This window comes from Dermacentor andersoni, chromosome 6 (genome assembly GCF_023375885.2).
Source record: "Dermacentor andersoni chromosome 6, qqDerAnde1_hic_scaffold, whole genome shotgun sequence".
Lineage (NCBI taxonomy): Eukaryota > Metazoa > Arthropoda > Arachnida > Ixodida > Ixodidae > Dermacentor > Dermacentor andersoni.
This window is the reverse complement of record NC_092819.1, coordinates 6,579,348-6,599,165: the sequence shown is the minus strand read 5'-3', so window position 1 is coordinate 6,599,165 and position 19,818 is coordinate 6,579,348. Positions and strand designations below refer to the sequence as shown.

Below are 19,818 nucleotides of genomic sequence, written 5' to 3'. Positions count from 1 at the left end.
TTTTGAAAACCTTCAGTGTGATCTCGCTCCTATAAATGTATCCTTTAACATGGAGCACGCACTCTGGGAGGGGGAGAAAGAAAGAAATACAGAAAGGGTACTGCCCAGCAGTATGAAAAATTTACTTACTTTTGCTGTGATTCATGGATAACCATCTACTGAAATACTGCGGTGCTCATCACTGTCGGAGCCATAGAGTTTCTCACTATAACACCTAGAGGGAAATCTGGCGTCACCATCTATGGGAGTTTCTTAAAGGGACACTAAAGGTTAATATTAAGTCAATGTGGACTGTTGAAATACCATCCCAGAAACCTCGAAACGCTTGTTTCGTGCGAAGAAGAGACTTATTTTAAGAGAAAATGCGTTCTGAAGCGTCCGCGTACCTCTAGCGCAGTTCAAATCACCCGCCCTGCGATCGAGGAGTATTGACGTCATGGTCTCATAGTGACGTTGCGCCGTCAGTGAGTAAAACGGCTCCCGCAGACGGCACTACGGCTTTTCTGCACAAAACGCAAACGCGCGGCCAGAAACAGAGCCAAGACAGAGCCGACAGCAGCGCTAAAGCGGAACTATGGTGGCTAGCGGAAGGGAAAGCGCACGACGATAAACTGGTTCTTAATTTATGACGCCAACTTAGATGCTCGTTGCAATGGATGGCCCTAACAACGACACATTAGCTCGCGATGCTGGGCTCGAGTTCAGCGATTTAAGCACTGATGAACGTGACCTGCTGTTAAGGGCTCACGCTGCCAGCGTCGCGTACTACTACGACGACGGCCTGCTTTCAAAGGCACTTCATGCAACTTCAGTAAGTCGGCGTTGAACTCGTAATCCTCTGGACGAAAGTGCAGCGAGCACGCTACGTGATTTTTCGGCTCTTTGCCAGCGCGCTGTGGCAGAGGTACAGCACTTAACCACTTCGAACGGAGAGGTTCGCTCGTTGGCACACAGTGATAAGTAACATTGGATTTGCCGCTGCAACTGCCCTTGGTCAAGTTCCGCGGGCCGTTCGCACATGCCATGACATCACATGGACGTGACATTCTCGCTGCTTGTTCCAAATGCAAGTTTCGCGAGTTAGCAGGACCACCGCAGCAAGACGCGATAAAGAAACAACTGAAACTCCAAAGCGCACGCGGCGCAAAGTCGAGCGAAAACGAAACCGTTCGATCACCCTTACTACTCAAGGGTAACGTCAAAATGTTATTTTTTTCTTAGAATCGAATAGAAGTAGACAAGTAGCATTTTCTTCCGTCTTATAACCTAATAAAATGATCTTTTTAATACGAGTAGTTGAGTACTAGTGACATAAATTATGATGAGGAGTGCTTTCGTCATCGGGCTAGTACCGGAATGTCGCTGGGAGGTCTAAAATCATGTCGTGCATTTACCTCAATTTCTCGGTTACTAAAGCTCTGTTCACTATTATATTGACGCCTTCGCGTTCTAGAGCATTGGTTTATCACTTTAACTTCACTTTCTGGTAACCTTTAGTGTCCCTTTAAGGGGCATCGTGCCGTCATGGGAATGACGGTATATGTGTCTGCGAGGCTCGTGTTGGCTGGTGTTGTACGAGGATTCGTCTAAAACGTGGATATGGCTACACAAATAAAGCATTCTCAAAGTAAAATATTCATAAAATGTTTCCATTCATGCATATTACATCTTTACTCACCTACAATGCATGACAAAGCGAACAAAAACAAGAACAGACGACAAACTGTTTCAAAGCGATCGCGATCCTTGCCGTCTGTCCTCCAACTTTAGCGGCCCGCTGATACTTTTTACGTAACATTGAAAAGCGAAAACCAGCGAAAAGCGAGGTTGTCCAGTTGCCAAAGCAACCCGCACGCATTGGGGTTTTGGAAAGTATTGAATATAGACAGCAACTCGTGGAAGAAACAAGCAGTATGATTCCAAGCTCGATAGGAGAGGCCTGACACAGTCCACCGCGGAAGCTAATGCAGCTGCTGGCCCATGCCATGTCACTTTAGAGGGTGCAACAAAATGGCGCTTGAGGGCTTAGTTCCGTTTCTGAAAGTCCGAGCAATCCCTTCTGCGCAGGGTGGGCACAGATTTCTCATATATTGCTGAAATGTAGCAAGATGTAGCAGAGTTCACCTCCCAGTGCAGTTCAGCGCAATTGGCGCAGCAGCTGCACCACTGCGAACATCGAAGCAGCTAGGCCTAGCGTTGGCGCAGTGGTGGCTACCGCTGCCAGAGAATCTGCGTGCGAGAGTGCCAGTTTGAGGCAGCGAGGTAATCAAAATAGTGGCAATGGTGGCTTTGATTAATGCCGTTTTGGACCTGCGGTCACGGCAAAAAGTCCGAAAAAATCGAATGGCGAAGGGTTCTTGCACCTGAGAGAGAGAGATGCAAATGAGAGAAAGGCAGAGAAGTTAACCAGAGTTGAAGCCTCTGGTTTGCTACCCTGCACTAGGGGAAGGGAAAGTAAAGACGGAAAGAAGAGCGGGGACAAAAAGAGAAGTAAAAAAAAAAAAGGACGGGATCATTATAGTCTTTCTAATAGGCCACTGCCACGTACAAAGGTCAACAAAGCCTTGACCGACTTTCAGTGTGACGACAGTTCATGTCAGCATTCCAAGACTGTCTGTTCTGAAAGTGGCCTGTCATCAAGGCGTGCCAACACGGCCGCTAGCAACAGCTGGTGTGCACTGTATTGAGGACAGTGGCAGAGTACATATTCTATAGTCTCCTCACCACCACAGTGACTGCAAGCTGTGCTCTCGTCCATACCGACTCGGAAGGCAAAAAATCTTGTGAAAGCGACACCAAGACACAGTCGGCAAAGTACTGTTGTCTCGAGTCGAAGGAGTCCAGATGGGGGTCAAAGAAATGGGACGGGCCCAGTCGGTGCAGACGTGTGCTTCAAGCTTGGCGTGTTTTATAAAGATCTTATGCCTTCATTTGCAAGCACACGAATTTTCATTGCTGCATCTGTTTTTGAGAATGGTATGGGGTCTTGCAAGCCCTCCTCACGTGCAGGTCGCGCTGCTGCACCGGCATATTCATTGCCCATTATGCCACATTGGCTTGCGATCCACTGTAACGTGATGTTGTGTCCTTGCTCGATGAGGTGGTGACGCAGCAGTCCGGTTTCTAGAACTAGTTGTTTGTGGGGTCCGCAGCGTAAGGCAGAAACCAAACAATGAAGAGCAGCCTTGGAGTCACTGAACACATTCCATTTCTTGGGCAGTTCATCAGAAATTACGCGAAGTGCACAACGAATAGCAGCAAGTTCTGCAGCAGTTGATGTAGTCCGATGATGTAATACCCCGTTACGGGGTCCTTAAGGAATAAAAATGAAAAAGTGAAATGAAATAGTCGAATAGCATAGGCAAAAAAGACCACCGATCCCGCAGGCCCCTTCACCATGGTTGAAGCGTCAGTATATAGATAGATGGTGATGTTCGTTGTACCGTAAAAACCGGAATATAGGTCGAACTTTTTTTCAAAAACCCATCGCGAAAAGTCGACCCTCGACTTATATACCGGACATTGGCGGAAAAACTACGGAAGTCTTGCAACAATGGGCGGATAAAGTAAACAGCCGCCTTCGCCATCGCCATCAGCAGCATGGCGGCGTGGCGACGCTGTGGCACCTGTGACACCGGCATTTTGCGTTTCCATTGTCGCAAAGTTATATTAATTAAAGGCTGCACTTTCATTTTGTTTCAAAATGAGCGGGAGCGGAAGCCGACGTCAATTCACCGTCGCCTTCAAGAAAAAGGCGATTGAGTACGCGGAAGCCCACGGCAACCTGGCGGCACAGCGCGAACTTGAAGTATCCGAAAAGAGCATTCGGTAGTGGCGGAGGCAAAAGCAACGTATTACAACTTGCAGCAACCAAAAGAAAACGTCATTTCGTGCCGGATCGCAGTGGACTGCAGAACTGGAAGGCAAGGTTGCGGAGTCCGTCCGCGAGCTGCGTGTAAGATCGCTGCCTGTGACTGCCGAATGCATCCGTTTGAAAGCGGTAGAGATCGCACGCGCCTATGGACTGGGCAGCGAGAAGCACTCGTCATCCGACTCTGATCAAAGGCGTTGCTCTGATTCGGAGTAGCGCTTGCGCACTTCGTGCCCTTCTGTGTACTGTACACCCGACGAACTTTTAACAGTATCGCGCGACCATCGACCCGCGTGTTTGTCAGCACCTTATCATCACGGCACGGAGCGGCGAAATTGCGAAAGTAAGGGCATGTGTACACATGCGCGTATCTCGTTTGTTTCGCTGCTCAGCGCCATTAATAAGGTGTTCACAAGCACGCGTGTCGATGATCGCGCGAAACCGCTAAAAACTTGGCCGGGTGCACATGCGAGCAGCATTTAAATAAATACTGTCACCATTGTGCAACCCCCCGAGTCGCATTTGTTTCAAGGTAAGGGTGTCATGTCTTTCGGTACTTTTGCCATTGAAAAGGATATTTTTTTTTTTTTCATTTTGAGGATTCGTTAGTTGGGGGATCGACCTATATTCCGGTCCGACCTATAGTCCGGTTTTTACGGTATGTCTCCTACAGCAAGGGCAGTGAAAGCTGCTTGAGTGCTGGAGACAAGAGTTGTGCTTTTGTTCATGTTCCTGGTACCATTAGTCGAACTTTTGCTTGAGCCAAGCACCATGGGCGAAACAGAACTCTCGCTGCAGCTGTATAACCTGATGGAAGGTATGCACAATAGGAGAGGATTGTCTGACAAAAGGAGGCATGTGGTCGATCCTCTGGCAGTGAGGCCAGATGATGGGCAGGGGCTCGAGCAAGATGTCTTAGGTGTGCTCTGAGCACTTCCATGATTACATAGGTCTTGGCTGGGTAGTCGTGTGCAATCGCAATTGTTTCAGCTGTTGATGAGCATCACAGCAATCCAAGACACACTTTAAGTGCCTGGATCTGGATGCTTCTGAGCGTACGGATATTAGTTGCAGGCGTTGGTCAGCACATGCAAGCTGTATCGCAAATACCCAAGAAACAGCGACCTCTATAGTTGCATCATTGCACATACTGAAGTACCCTGGGCTTTTCCTCCAAGAAACTTGAACACATTAAAAATATCCGTCAGGCGCTTCTTTAGATAGGCCACATGAGAACTCCAGCAGAGGTCACGATCGATAATTATGCCTAAGAATCAGTACATCCTGATATAAGGTATGTGTTGACTATCGACTTGAGTCCTAAATTTCTGACATTCTGGTACACTAACTTTATGGAGTACGTGGTGGTGCCGTGAAGCCGCCTGTATTATTGGGAGTCTGGAAAGTTGGTCGTTACCTGTACACTGGAAACTCCTCCAGCCGATAACATGGTGTCAAAGACGATTCGTTATGATTTCTATGTTACTAGAGCCAGCATTACCGCGACTTTCACTGCCTTTAAATAAAATTACAGCTAATTTTCCCTGATTGAAGCACAAATTCCCCGAGTTCACTCCGAGTGTTTTTTCCTGAGGATGGACAGATTGTATATTAGTTGTATATTTTATATTATTGAAAAGGAAAGTGTACAATCATTCCATTCAACTGGTGCTAACGTATGAGGCAGAAACTTGGGAGGTTAACGAAGCTCAAGAACAAATTAACTCTTTCATTACCATGCCTATAGAAATCGATCAATTAAATCTAGTTTTTCTATGCGTTGCACTAAATTTCATAGGAGCCTTCGGTGTTCCTAAGAATTCTTTAATAAAACAAATAAAAAGTTGCACTCTGGTCGACTCAGCAAAATAACTTTGAAATGACACCAGCAGTGAAAACACAGAAGCTTCTCTCGAGCTGTCATTTTTCTGACCAAAGGTATAGGCTGTTTTAAGAGGAAGCTTTAGCTTAGGTGCTCCTATCTAAATACATGTAAAAGGAGAATTCATTTTTCTCGGCAACCACTGCACCAAATTTCACGAGGTTTATTGCATTTAAAAGAAAAACTTAAAATCTAGTGACTGTTGGTTTCGAATTTTTTTATTTACGTCGTCAATTTATTATTAAAAATCGGCAAAAATCGCAAATTTTCAGAGAACGAAACTATCAAGCTTGCAACTCTGTATCTCAGCAATAAAAAATGATACCAATTCTGTGAATTGCATCTCGTAGTACATCTAAAGTAGACAAAATTGATATGTTAGACATGAATCTCAAAAAGTTTTGTAATATGGAAATACAGCTTTTGCAGAACCCTCGTGCACAATGTAACGAACTCATGCAAGATATAAATTGACATGCAGAACTTATCAGCTTTGAATAATCTAATGGATGCCATTTACAGAACCGCGACATCTGTTCTTTATGCAGAGCTATGAATTTGAAAATTTGAAAATTTCTGAGAATTTTTGAAAATTCTTTTAACAAAATTCAAGCCCTAAATCGAAATTCCGCTTCCAACAGTCACTAGTATTTAACTTCCTCTCAAATGCAACAAATTTCATTAAAATCGGTCCAGAGGTTATTTCAGAAAAACGTTTTTGCATTTTACATGTATTTGAATATGCCGCATTGGAGTTGGGCCCAAGCTAAAGCTTCTTCTTAATGATGTCTCAAACAATGGTAGGTGCTTATAATTGCATATTATTTTTATAATTGTGTTTTATTAATATCAAGTGCAACTTTATTTTGTCCTCCGTGGTTTGCTTTTATCTATCAGCACTTCTACAGTGCATGCACAAATTGTTAGGAGCAACCTCTCGTAAAAGGCTTTCACCCACACAAGAGCACACAGTCAATTACAGACCCACCTTCGACCGGAGCTTGACTAAGTTTTTACATTTTGAACACTGCCTGTCCAAGTGCCCTTCGTCATTAGTGCACAATATTGTGCAACATACTATATTACTGCGCAGCACTGTACAGGAACTGAACAAAGCACATCCATTGCCAGTTGAATGCACACTAAACTTGCTTGACCAGAAAAGCTGATTATAGCAATAATCAACTATGAGGAGGCTTCTGCATGCTCCCTTACCTGACAACTAGTACTTCAAAAGCCTAAAGAATGCAGTAAAATATGAACGAAGTACTCACTGCACTGAGTAAAAACAAATGCTCTCTGTACAGTAGGAACTTACCCATTTTCACATTTACAAAGCTACTGCTTTCCTGCATAGCAGTGGCATCACAATGGCTAGTATTCATGCCAAGAAATCTTCACAATAACTTTTTTGCATGATGGGACTTACAAAAACTGAGAAATAGGAACCCGAGTGCATATTTTTTATATATCAGGTTTTTTTTTTACCCTCAGTACTTCAACTAAATATAGAAGATTATTACTTTTATTCATGTTCCTCAAGGTACTTTTCTTTGAAGTTTCACATAAGAATTCTCAAGAATTGTCTGATCAACTATTACTGCTATACATCCATTCAAAACACCAGTGACTAGGCTATTATTTTGTGTATCCCAGTATACGTTGCGACTACTACATTTTGAAATAAAATGTTAAACATAAAAGCACAGAAAATCAACGCATTTCTCATGGTAACAGAAGAGTTAATCTTGAATAACGCATATACGAAGAGCGACGGAACAAGAAATTTTAGGCGTAACGTCAAAGGGCCTCTCACCAGGTCTGGCCATTTTGAGCTGACAACTGCCACGCATACAACGCGCTAACGATCGTGTCCGCTAAGTATTGCATTGCTACGCACCGCAGACAGAGCTGGAATTTCAAACCGAACACCATTTGCCTTTCTACTCGTGGACACCGTGCTCCATACCAGAGGGATGACGTATACATGCTAGTGTGCCTACATACATATGTCTTTGCTGTGACCTTTTTCTCAGTGACTCGCGACTTGGAAAATTAATTCGAAGCAACATCTGTTATTTGTGTAATCTGTTGCATCGATAGATGAATTAAAGTCTAGAGAAATAATACCACATAAACCAAATGTCTGCGTGTATTTGTTTTATTTTGCCCCACAACAAGAGATGTACTTCCATTTCGTCTGCTTGTTCCTATGTCGTGCAGTCGTGCGTGCTGATGCTGAAACTATGCCATTTTGCATGCCATGCCATGTTCCAGCGCGTGATTATGCTCTGTGATCTGCTTGTGTCTGCCTCAGCGTTTGTGTAGCACTAACTTATACTGCTAGTCAGGTGTCCACATGTACTGCGCAAAACGAGACAAACACAACAGCTCGCGCACGAGATCGTCAGCGAAAGTGTGCTGCAAAGCAAAAAAGCGGTGGGAAAAAAATAAAGGCGGGGCCCATAACGTGTGCACCACGAGATCCTTGAGGACCTGTATGGGAGACCGCAGAAAATGAATTTCGCTTGCGGAGGCTGGACAGGGTGAGTGGAGAGAGTGTCTCGCTTGGCAGTGGAGCTGGCCTCCTGAAATCAGGGGTTCCTGGCACTGAAATATTTCTATATTGGCTATTAATGAGCCGATTAGAAAAATTCTTGCGGCTGAATGCTCCTTAGAGGGCACATAGCAACTTGCAGCGTATAATCAAAAATGAGCTATGGGGCCTGGTGAGGGGCCCTTTAAGAGAACGGAAGAGAGCAGTGGGGATCAGAGAGCAAATGGGAGCAGCCGATACTCTAGTTTACATTAAGAGAAAGAGATGGAGCTGGAAAGGCCATGGAATGCGTAGGGCAGATAACCGGTGCATCATTACAGTTACAGAGTGGGTGCCAAAGGAAGGCTAGTGCAGTCAAGGATGGCAGAAAATTAGGTGGGAAGATGAAATGAGGGAATTTGCAGGCAGAAGTTGGAATCAGCTAGCGCAAGACAAGGGCAATTAATCGGATATCACTGGGAAAGGCCTTCGTCCTGCAGTAGACATAATAATACGCTGATAATGATTGCGATGATTGCGCATTATTCGTCAGTATGCGTAACAATGCATATGCATGTATATGGAACCTTCCTGCCAATGAACAATTAACAGTAGCACTTGTGTGCCCCCCCCCCTTATTTTGTATGTGTGCATCTGTTTTCGCCCCTCCATAGTGGTGCTCCTTTTGTATCCTTTTGTAGCCTAGTGTAACAAACATCAATGAGTAGGCTGTACATGACCAAAGCTGCATTTTCCACAACAGCTAACTCTGACGATACTAAGGCACTACTGTCGTGGAAGTTAGGTTGGTGGCCAGAGCCACTCACCCATGGCTAACAATCCAGGAGGTGGTGGTGGTGGGGGCACACCTCGAAATTCTTCTTCCCGTCGTCGGGAGCGCATCTCGTCCTCTTGCCGCTGCTGCTGGAAGAGTGCCTCTTCACGGCGACGCCTCTCTTCTTCACGCCTGCGTTCTTCCTCCCGCCTGCAAACACACATGCAATTTTTGCAACATTGAGCATGCATTCTGCAGTCACAATTACGAGTATACAGTCAAATCTGGTTAAATCAAGTTATACCTCACATAGCATAATTTCTTATGACAGTCAAACACCTTTACAACGGAGCACTTTGGATGTCCAACATCCTTCGTTATACAGGTCACTTCCAACACTGTGCCACTTCAGTGGAGCAGATAAAGCATGTCCCCCCCCCCCCCCCCCAGCAAAAGAAAACTTTTATTCAACAATAACTTCAAAAAGTTGCAGCTTCGCCCAAAACGCGAAGCACTGATTGCGATACAGTAAAACCTCAATAATTCGAAGGCCGCCGGACCACAAAAGTTCTTCGAATTAAGCGCATTTTCGAATTAACTGAAATTAAGAAAAAACAAGAAAACAAGCGAGAATTTCCCTCAAAAAGAAATCACCTTTATTTTCCATATCGGAGAAAGATTACTCAAAGTAATCACTGATGGGGAATTGCTTGGCGCGGCAGTTCGCTGCCCCATGTGCCACGTTCTCCAGCTGGCTCACAACACATAGCATATAAATATCAGCACCACTGCACTCAACAATGCTGCGGACAATGTTCCCGGAATCGATAACCGCCGATGAAGTGGGTGCGCGAGTGCCTGACTCCAAAAACTCAAACTTGATGGATATTCCAAACTTCATAAATGCACGATCAGGGTTCCCGTTGAGCTAAAGCATTTTCGTGACTGATTTCTCGGACGAAATGAGACCCCAAAGTTAAATTTTCCGGACTAAATCGCTCTTTCCGGGCCATGCTACACATTTTTGGAGGCAGCCAAGTTGGATTTTTTCCACTGGCTTGGCTTACAGTTGCCCACTCTATAGCCTCCAAGATTGGGAGGCGCACGCTCTCAAAAATTGAGCAAGTGCCATTCTCTGGTCTTGGAGGCCGTGTTCACATGGCCATGAAGGCAAGGCTGAAATGCGGTTTCAAATCAATGAGCAGCAACATCAATTATGGTTGCGCGATTGAAGCGCGATTATGTCTTGCGAAACACAAAACACTAGTTGATAAAAATTATGCATCCAGTATGTCACCAATGGAAACATTTGAAAAAGTATACGTAATCAGAACAAAAAAATGTTAAGTCACAGGCTGTTTTCTTCCATCCACGAATAATTATGAGCACTAAACTGTGCAGGCTTGCTTAAGTTTGCTCGTGGTGATGCATGCTGAGATATGCTGCGATTGTATTACCGTATTTAACACTGTAATGTCGTCAAAACTCTCTTATGCGAAGCCATAAAAGGTAATGTTAATATTGACATGTGTACTTCTTTATCTTTATCGGGCGACCACTTCTCAACGCCTAACAAATGTTATCGCAGAGCGCAGGACACGCCTGCATGTAAAAGGAGTTTCTGGAATGTTATCGATGGTTCCATCTGCTGTCTTTCACTGCAATTTGTGTAATCTGATTGCATGTATGCGCGACGCGAATAGTGTAGAACTTTGTGGAAGACACGCGGGTCCCAGCGGTTAGTCTGGAACATTTGACGACTGATCTATAAAAGAAGACGCGCTTGATCCGCTGACCAGATTTTCGCCGATCGCCGACTGTGTTCGCCGCTGTCGCCGTTCTTGTAGCCGAATAAAACGCTAGTTTCGTCTTTCCCAGTTTGGCTGCTTTCTTCACAATCACTACCACGTCACAATTTATATGGTATACAAACGGTCCGACAAATTGGTTGGTGACTGTATGTAGCGCCCTAACCTAGGAGTCACACATTGCTGTGGGTTGGAAACTACTAATTATCTGGTAGAATTTGCATTGAAAGTGAAGGGACCACTCAAGTTCTTTGAATTAAACAAAAGTTCAAATTAATGGAGTTTGAATTATTGAAGTTTTACTGTAGCTACATACGTAAGGATAGTAGTTTTATCAGCCATACAGACTCGAATAACCTTTGCTTACTAGCTAAAAGCAAAGTGTCACGCACACACTAGTAAACATGAACTCATCTCGCTCGATGACTGAAAACTCGCTGTCAAAATGCTGAAGTGAGGAATCGTGGTAGCAGCAGCGAGCGAATTGACCTTCGTGCATTTCCCGCTTCAACCCGAATGGAACATTGAAAGCATAGCATACACGAAGCTACCGGCACTACATGCGCTCTGCAAACATTAAGGTCACTTTGAAGATGAGGCCTGCACAAGCGTGCACTTTGGCCACGTTGCAGATCGATTTCAAGATACGGCACCCACTTGGCCACACTGTAAGCAGCAGCCACCATAGAATGACACCCGCCCTCTTTGCAAGGGTTAGCAGCATGTGCCGGCTCACCCTCGAACACACAGCATACGGCATGCTGTGAAGATTTTATTGCCTTTGGACTTTATACAGAACCTCACGGTGACGCCAATGCCAGAAATGCACCTGGAGTGTCCATATACTTGCTATTGCAATAAAAAATACTTAGTGAAAGAACTTGAACATTTTTTGTCTGCCCGCTTCTCACGACAGAACATGCAACTGCAGCTGACTTTGACGTCGTCGTCTACAGTAGACTTTGTGGCAATACTTGAAAACGATGCAAGGTACGGTACAACTGCAAAGTGTTGTATTCCCATATTGCCCCCCCCCCCCCCTACTTGTTGTAAAAACATTTAGTCCACCTGCAGGTGTTCACCTCAATTTTGTGGTTTTAACTATGTTGTTGGTCGTCACTTTTTATCAAATAAGCTCACAGTCAGGGGTTGGAGGTGTTGTAGTTTACTGATATTATAGGTACTGCAGGGCCTGAACCTTCCTAGACGGTCTTCGTTTTGGTGTTGACAGGGGCTCCCTATGCGCATCACAGTTCAGTGGTGGCTATGGAAGCTGGTAGTAAAGCACCAAATGAACCATCGGAGACACCCAAGTTCCTTCTTTGTAATAGCAAATTCGTTTTACTGGTCTTTGCTCTAGCACTTTCCTGTCCAGACCTATTCCCATTGATAGCCCACTGTTGATGCTTGCAACTATCAATGTTTGCAAATCTGTATTTCGTATTTTGACGCTTCCCAAGCACTCCAGGACAGCTAGCGTCATTTATTGGGCAATTTAGGAACTATTTATTCAGTCTAGGTTTTATGTTTTCTTTTTTTCACCGCATGTGCATTTTTAAAGCATGTTCGAAGAAGGGGCGCAGTTGGTGCGATGAGTGCTCCTAGTTTCCAAGATGATGTCGACGTCATGCTCTGCTCATGCTCGGAAATGTCGCATTTTTTTAGATTCCGATGCATCTGCATGCATTTTTGGAATTCGGAAGCAGCACTGAAGCGGAAGACAAGTTCAGCTTGTCAGATTTTTGAACAGTCTTCATTCTTCAGCTTTCTTCATTTTTTTTTCGGAGCCACTTGAAAGCTGCCGTGCACCGAGCTAAAGATATCCTATATGTCCTGAAGGTCACAGTTCTTATCTGCAGGGTGCACCTTTGGTAAACCTTCAGTTACGATCATTTGCCAGCCATGCAGTGAGGCGAAGTTCGCACAATAAGACAGCCGTAAGACAACCTCAGCATCATGCTGAGGCTAGTCACTAGGGTTAACGTTTTCAATTATATTTCAAGTATTTTACATAGAACGACGATATTCGCTGGAATATTGAACAAGTCCTTCGCATTGAAAATGCAAGAATATTATTGCTATCGCAATAATATGGCCACTCCAGGCGCATTTCAGCCGTCACCGTGAGGTTCCGTACGAGTAAAAGCGTGCGAGAGTGAGCCGGCGAGCGTGGTTCAATCTCGCGTGTGCTAACGCATGCAGTCTCCTGTGGCACACGAGGCAGGGGGGGGGGTGAGGTGAGGGAGGAGGGGCGTTCCCTGGCGGCAGCCATGGTGCCTCGATGTCCTCCTCGCCCACGAATAGCAGACGCCATTGTAGACGGCTTTGGCGGACGTTATAGGGGCGCGTTTCTGGCACTCGTGTGTGTTGTGGGGATGCGCAACTCTCACGCGTCCCCTGATATAGTGAAAGCTCGTTAATTCAACTTCCGTTAATTCGGAAAATCCGATAATTCGACCTTCGCGCCTGGTCCCTACAATTATATATAGGAGTCTATGGGACGAAACTCTCGTTAATTCGGACGGATTCCAGCCCACCTCGGATAATTCGGAGGATTTCGGGCAGCCACCGAGGCTCAAAAACGAAAATACGGCAAACGCGGCACAAAAGTGATAACTCAAACCAACGCCTCGTTGCCCAAATGCAGCATCGCCATTGACATCAAGTGGCTGAAACTTGGCCAATCCAATCCAATTGGCTCGACTTGTGGCTGGATGGGTGCTTTTCTTTGTTTTTGCATGTGTCAGCGTTATCGACGGGGCCATTTGGTCGCTTTGTTGCTGTTGGTGCGCTACATCCTTGCACGCTGTTTTGCTGAGGACCGCTGGATTTAGCGCAGCTCAGTTATTGAACTTTATTGGAGCTTTTCTGTTGTGCGCCCGTGTCACTGCATTCTCCACCGATGGCAACGCCGGCGAAGCGGCCAAAATACGAGGCGAAGGACTTGGCTACCAAGGTGGAAATTTTGCGGGCCCTGAAGGACGGACTCTCTCGACAAGAAGCCATGAAGAAGTACGATGTGAAAAGAAGTACTTTGAGCACGTATGTGAAAAATGAAGAACAGATTTTTCAGGCGTTCGAAAGCGAGAAGTTTCGAGCGTCACGAAAGCGTCTGCGAACAGCAACACACCCAGAGTTGGAAGAGGCTTTGCTTCGGTGGGTGGTCGACTCGCGTAATGCAAATCTGCCATTGAGTGGACCCCTCATCATGGCGCAAGCCGAGAGGTTTGCACTGATGATGCACATCGATGCATTCAAGGCATCGGAAGGGTGGTGTGCGCGCTTCAGAGAGCGACATGGCCTCGTTTTTAAGACTATGTGCAGCGAAAGAGGTGCTGTCAACGAAGACGTTGCCAACAACTGGAAGAACGCTCAGCTGCTCGAGCACATCGCCGCCTACGATCCACATGACATATTTAATGCTGATGAAACAGCACTTTTTTTTAAGGCTTTGCCAGACAAGACTGTGACCATGAAAGGAGATCCGTGCATCGGTGGCAAAAGATCCAAGGAACGCGTCACCATTCTTTTAGCCACCAACATGACAGGAACAGAGCGCTTGCGGCTTGTCGTCATTGGAAAGGCACAAAAGCCACGGTGTTTTAAGAACATGCCTGCTCTTCCGGTGGAATACCGAGCGAATAAAAAGGCCTGGATGACGTCGGAAATTTTTCATGGCTGGATGCAGAAGTTAGACCGACAGTTTTCCACAAAGAACCGCAAAGTGCTAATGGTGCTGGACAATTGTAGTGTGCATAAAAGTGTCACTGGACTGGACAACATAGAAGTTCTTTTCTTGCCGCCTAACACAAGATCGGCCCTCCAACCGATGAACCAAGGCATAATTCAGTATGTCAAGACCAAATACCGGAGGCGCGTGCTGGAACGGATGCTCCTGTGCCATGAAGTCGGCAAGCAGTACGACATGAATCTTTTGAGCGCGGTCAACATTCTTGCCTACGTTTAGCACAACACACCCGCGGACGTCGTCACCAACTGTTTCAGACACAGTGGCTTCGTTGTGCGTGAGCCTGGCGATGATGCAGTGGCCGAAGTGTCGCTAGATGACAATGGAGATGACTGCGAGAATTTTGGAGGACTTCTGCCGGATGCGGTGACACTCGCTGATTACGTCGGCATTGATGACGCCGTTGTTACAGCCGGCTCACTTACCGAAGACGAAATTGTCAGGGACGTGCTGCATGGCGAAGATTCTGAGGAGGAAGAGGAGCCGCGAGAGGAGCAGCCTCTGCCCTCGCTGTGTTGGAAGAATTTTGTTGGGACACTCCAGACAGCATGCGAGCTTCTAAGCACCTGTAAGGACTTCGTAAAATAGTATCCGCGCGGGTTTCTGCTCGAAAGCAGACGTGCATCCTCGATTACTTTGCGCAGTAAAGGTTTGTTGATGAAAGTCGTGCATTTATTGTTTTTGTTGTCCGCTCGATAATTCAGACATTCGGTTAATTCGGACATAATTTGCAGTCCCTAGAAGTCCGAATTAACGAGCTTTTACTGTACGTTGTTTTCCCACATAGCTCCCATCTCCTGTAATCCTGCTTCGCCGCGTGGCCTGGGGCCCGCCGCGGTCAGTGTGGTTGAAGCACAGTATGAGATAGCGCAAGTGTTGCCCTGTTAACGCCGCCTCACGGCGGGATTACTTGGGCGCGGAAAGGAGAAGGCATTTCCTCTTTGGTTCGAGATTGGCAAGCTGCACGGAAGTTCTGCGAGTTCTGCCTGCACTACAACAATCTACAAGATGACCTATCAACAAGTTCATATAACTACCCTCACCATATATGCAGTATTCAGAATTCGGCTGCCACAAAGTCGTAGTGTCAGCCAAACGAGATCATCGCGCTACCTGTGCTCAGCGTCAGCTTCTGGAGAAATGATGTGCGTATACTGCTCGGGAATGTGCATATGCAGTGCCTGCTCCTAGCCATATTCTTGCACCAAACGCAACAACAAGCACCAGCCCGAAAGCCCGCGTCTGCCTTTGAATGAAGCCGCAAATGATGTGTGATTACTGAAAGTGGAATAGTGAAATTCAATTTTGGAGCTAGCCTGGTTCATCCATCGCGGTGCGCGTGCTGTGAATATATATATATATATATATGTATATTCTCCCATGTATGCAAGCTGCCATAAGTGAAGAGTGGCTATTATTTGCCTGTCTTGATAGGGCGTTGGCTTTACGCATTCTCTGTCCCCTTTCTACCATACTGTCTCCACTCTGGGCTGTTGCATGTGAGTACAAAGGTAAGCTTTGCAGTTTCTCCAATGTCCTTGCAGGGGGGCTAACACGAAATTACAGCTGTCCAGAGGGCATTGTGCTGACCAGATAGCCCAGGGGGCATTGCAGCGATACCCAAGTTCTCGCTGGATAGGGCTCACGGACGCCTCTCCTGTGTCCCTACTGTGTACGTTACCACATTCTCAACCACACCCAATGCGACGTGCAAGACAGCGACAGCAGCAGCAGCAGTGGAAAAGTTAACAGAGGAGGCAAAGAAAGCTTTGCTTTAATACTCGGATGTAACAATGAGCAGCTGCTGCACCTTCAACTCTTGTGTGTCCTGTGGTTAAATAAACCGCTACTACAATGTTCCCAAGCCGCATTATTGGCTATAATAATGAAATCGGGCTATTTGGTATCAGCGCTTTTATGCTGTGCGCCCTGCATGGCACCTTCATCGCCCCTTTCATCGCCCCTTTCTGGCATGAGAGAAGCGCGTGAAGCCAGCGATGGTGGGCAACGCGCATCTGCCGTGCAGCATGCGCAGCACGAAGACGAGTGTGGCCCAGTGGCTCGCATTTATTTTTTCAGGGCACTGCAACGAAGGCGAGTGTTGTGAAACTGCCTGCGCTTTTTGTACTCTATTTTTTCAAGGATTTTGCATTCTCTTTCCTTTTGGTGTTATAACCAACAATGCGGCATAGGAGCATTGTAGTAAGCAGTTTATTTTACCATAGAACACATTACAAAACTTGATGGTCCATCCGCTGCTCATTGTTATACCTGATATATTGTTAAAACCAGTATCATTATAAGCAGGTCCAATTGTACAACATCATTCAGCTATCACTATAGAGCTCAGGACACACCAACCATATCCACTCCGACGAAAGCATACACACACACACCCACATACCTCTGCAAACCACAGCAGTCCCTTTAAGTACAGCCATAATATACACTAATAATACACCAACAGCTAAACAACATACAGCGCATCATTGCATTAATATTAATTTCAAGTGCTCTGGGTATGTCAGTGTACAATATGGTGCCACCAGCACTGATGCTCCAGTCTACATCTTCGGCATCCCAAGAATATGTTAGTCACCGACTGCCAAGCAGTCGCATTTCCCATACACATTTATAAAGCGAAAGACACGAGACGCCAACAACTTGGACACTGGCCTTCAAAGACTTGCATGCCCAGCAACATAAATAGCACTGACCTCATCTCTCGCTCCCGGGCCATAAGGCTGCTCTGCTCCTCCATTCTCCGCAGCTCTGGAAACAAGACAAGTGACATTCATTCATCTGCACAACACTGTACCTTTACTCAGCCCACTCACTATGCAGGTATTCATTACATCTGCAGCAAAGCTAATTAGGACACAGTTAATTAGGTTCCACCTCTCCAGTCCTGGCTGGAATACAGCAAAAAGCATATGCCGGCAATGTCCAGCAAGTTGGTGAAAACGGAGACACTGATTTTTACAAAGCTTCAGATATTTTCTTCCAAGGCATCCTGTACAAATAAACAATAAACTTGCATAATTAGGTTACTGCAAAAAGTAAGATCATACAATGATTGAACAAATATAGCCAATAAAATGAGTATACATATTTTTCATACAATTTTTATACCACAAACTATATGTACTCATATTTTAAAATTTGTGTGCAATAACTGGAGAAGTACGAGTATGAAACTTCTATAAGTAAAGGAGAGTAAAAATATTGCTCTATCTATATTTACCGCTTATAGCCTGAATTTTTTTGGTCCGAGAAAAAGAAACATTCTAATTGCAGTTAGACATAATTATGTGCAAAGTAAAAACATCTAAAATTATTCCCACACCCTTTGCTACTCTGTGTGATGTTCGTGGACATTCTTTAAAGAAAACTAAAATGGGCATCAAGCAGAGAACAATGCCTTTATATTGGTATGTTATTGCACTGACAAATTTGGACTTGGCAGATGAACCACCTCATATCTTATGGCAGTCTGTCAAACAGTCAGTACTGCAGAGACAGCAACTTCAATTTATGCATCCACGTGAATGCAGCCACATGGGCTTCTTGGAAGTTTTTCACCCTTGTTCAAAGTAACATGCGCAAAGCATTGTTATCAGAGTCAGAGATGGCGACACAGTGACACCTTTCTTCTGTACGATCACACATGACGCCAAAATCATAATTTCTCTTGCTTAAGCGTCCCATTTGAATTTGTAAATTCAGATTCGGTACATCACAAATCCATTACAACAGGCTAGAAGAAGGTAAGAGCTTTAGTGGCCTACACTAAATAGCACTCTTTAATTGAATTTAATGTTTTGCCGATAATCTCCAATATTTCACGCACCACCAAAAATACATTTGGTCAAACTCCAGAAAATTGGATAACTATTTATAAAGCACATAAAAAAAAAAAAAGTTAACTCACAACACACAGGCATTTAGTAAAGGTGCCAGTGGAAGAACAGATGCAACACTAAAGAATTACCGTCTACACTTGTGAAAGGGCAGCACTTTCTTTTTCACAATTTTGACAAGACGCGGCCTTTACACAGAACAGAGCCATTTGATTGAAATGGTGCCAGCGCAACCAGCAACTAGTGCACACCCTGCATGTATCCATTGCATCAGAGGTCAACGCACAGTTCTTGCCATCTAGTAGCGGCACATGGAAGTACGCAGCGCTTAAAAACTCGTCAATGATGGCGCGCCAACATTGGGGCACCGAATGCGGTTGCTTCTCCATTAGTGCCTCCCCCCCCCCTACCTTAAAGAGAGAAATTGGGGCTGCCAAGTTGGAAGTGCAGGCCTTACATGAGCCTATACACTATGCGTTTATAGCACACTCAAGTCCTCTGGCTAGTGCTTCAAGAGACTAAAGGGACCCAAAAGAAAAACTAAGTCAATTTACACTAATAATGTGTTCTTTCAAATCTGTTTTCATTAATTTTCATAACACCTTTTTCATTTGACAGCAAAACTGTCCTGTCATACACTGTACTGACAGGACGTTTTTCATTTAAAACAGCAATGCGCTTCGCGTGCTGGCCTGTTATATACTGGAAAACAACAGATGCAAGCCATGTGAGCATGGAGTGGATGCAAGCAACGCCAATAGATAAGCTTTACGACGTTCCCTTGCCTTGAAGAAGATATGTCTACTTGTCGAAACGTTGGCTCCTGCTTTCACCTTGTTCTCTTTTTGCTCATCCCTTGTCATTTGCAAGAAAAAAGCTGCTATGCAATTTCAGTTCAACCTACTTTTGGATAGACAGCGAGAGAAGTACACAGGTGTTTCACATTTGCCAATTATCTCTGGATAGGCAGGGCTTGAGCAGAATTTGTGACAAGGCTTTATTCGCACAAGGCACTTAAAGGTTTAACGATAGCGGCAGTGAAGGCTCACCAAATTCTAACAACTTTTCCACTATGACAGCTATACTGCTTAAATGGTGCACCAAGGATAGGCAAATTTATGCTCAAAGTACACATTGCTTTGATTATGTCACAGATGTATCAAGTACAATTTCATTTTTTAAGAGAGTGCAGGTACTGCTTGGACAACTTGTAATGTGACCGCCTAGAGTGTAGACGTGGCTATATCTGACTCCTGTTTAACCACTCATAGAACCCTATGTACACGATACAATTTACCGGTTATAATAAGGCTTCCGCAGGAAAATCCTGCAAACAAG

General features: G+C 45.1%; 1 protein-coding gene across 6 annotated transcripts in view; it reads right to left on the bottom strand.

Moving 5' to 3' along the window:
- LOC126521636 (splicing factor, proline- and glutamine-rich-like) overlaps positions 1–19,818 on the bottom strand; it is a 95,862-nt gene that overhangs the window by 40,206 nt on the left and 35,838 nt on the right. For 3 of the 6 annotated variants that reach the window (XM_055065781.2, XM_055065779.2, XM_055065778.2), the window contains exons 4-5: positions 17,338–17,392; positions 9,159–9,274 (exon numbers count right to left, since the gene is read on the bottom strand). In XM_055065781.2, coding sequence (XP_054921756.1) covers positions 9,159–9,274; positions 17,338–17,392 — 171 coding nt within the window. Of the gene's footprint in view, positions 1–9,116; positions 9,275–17,337; positions 17,393–19,818 lie in introns of all 6 variants that reach the window. The other 3 variants (XM_055065780.2, XM_055065777.2, XM_050170342.3) reach the window with 1 other exon arrangement.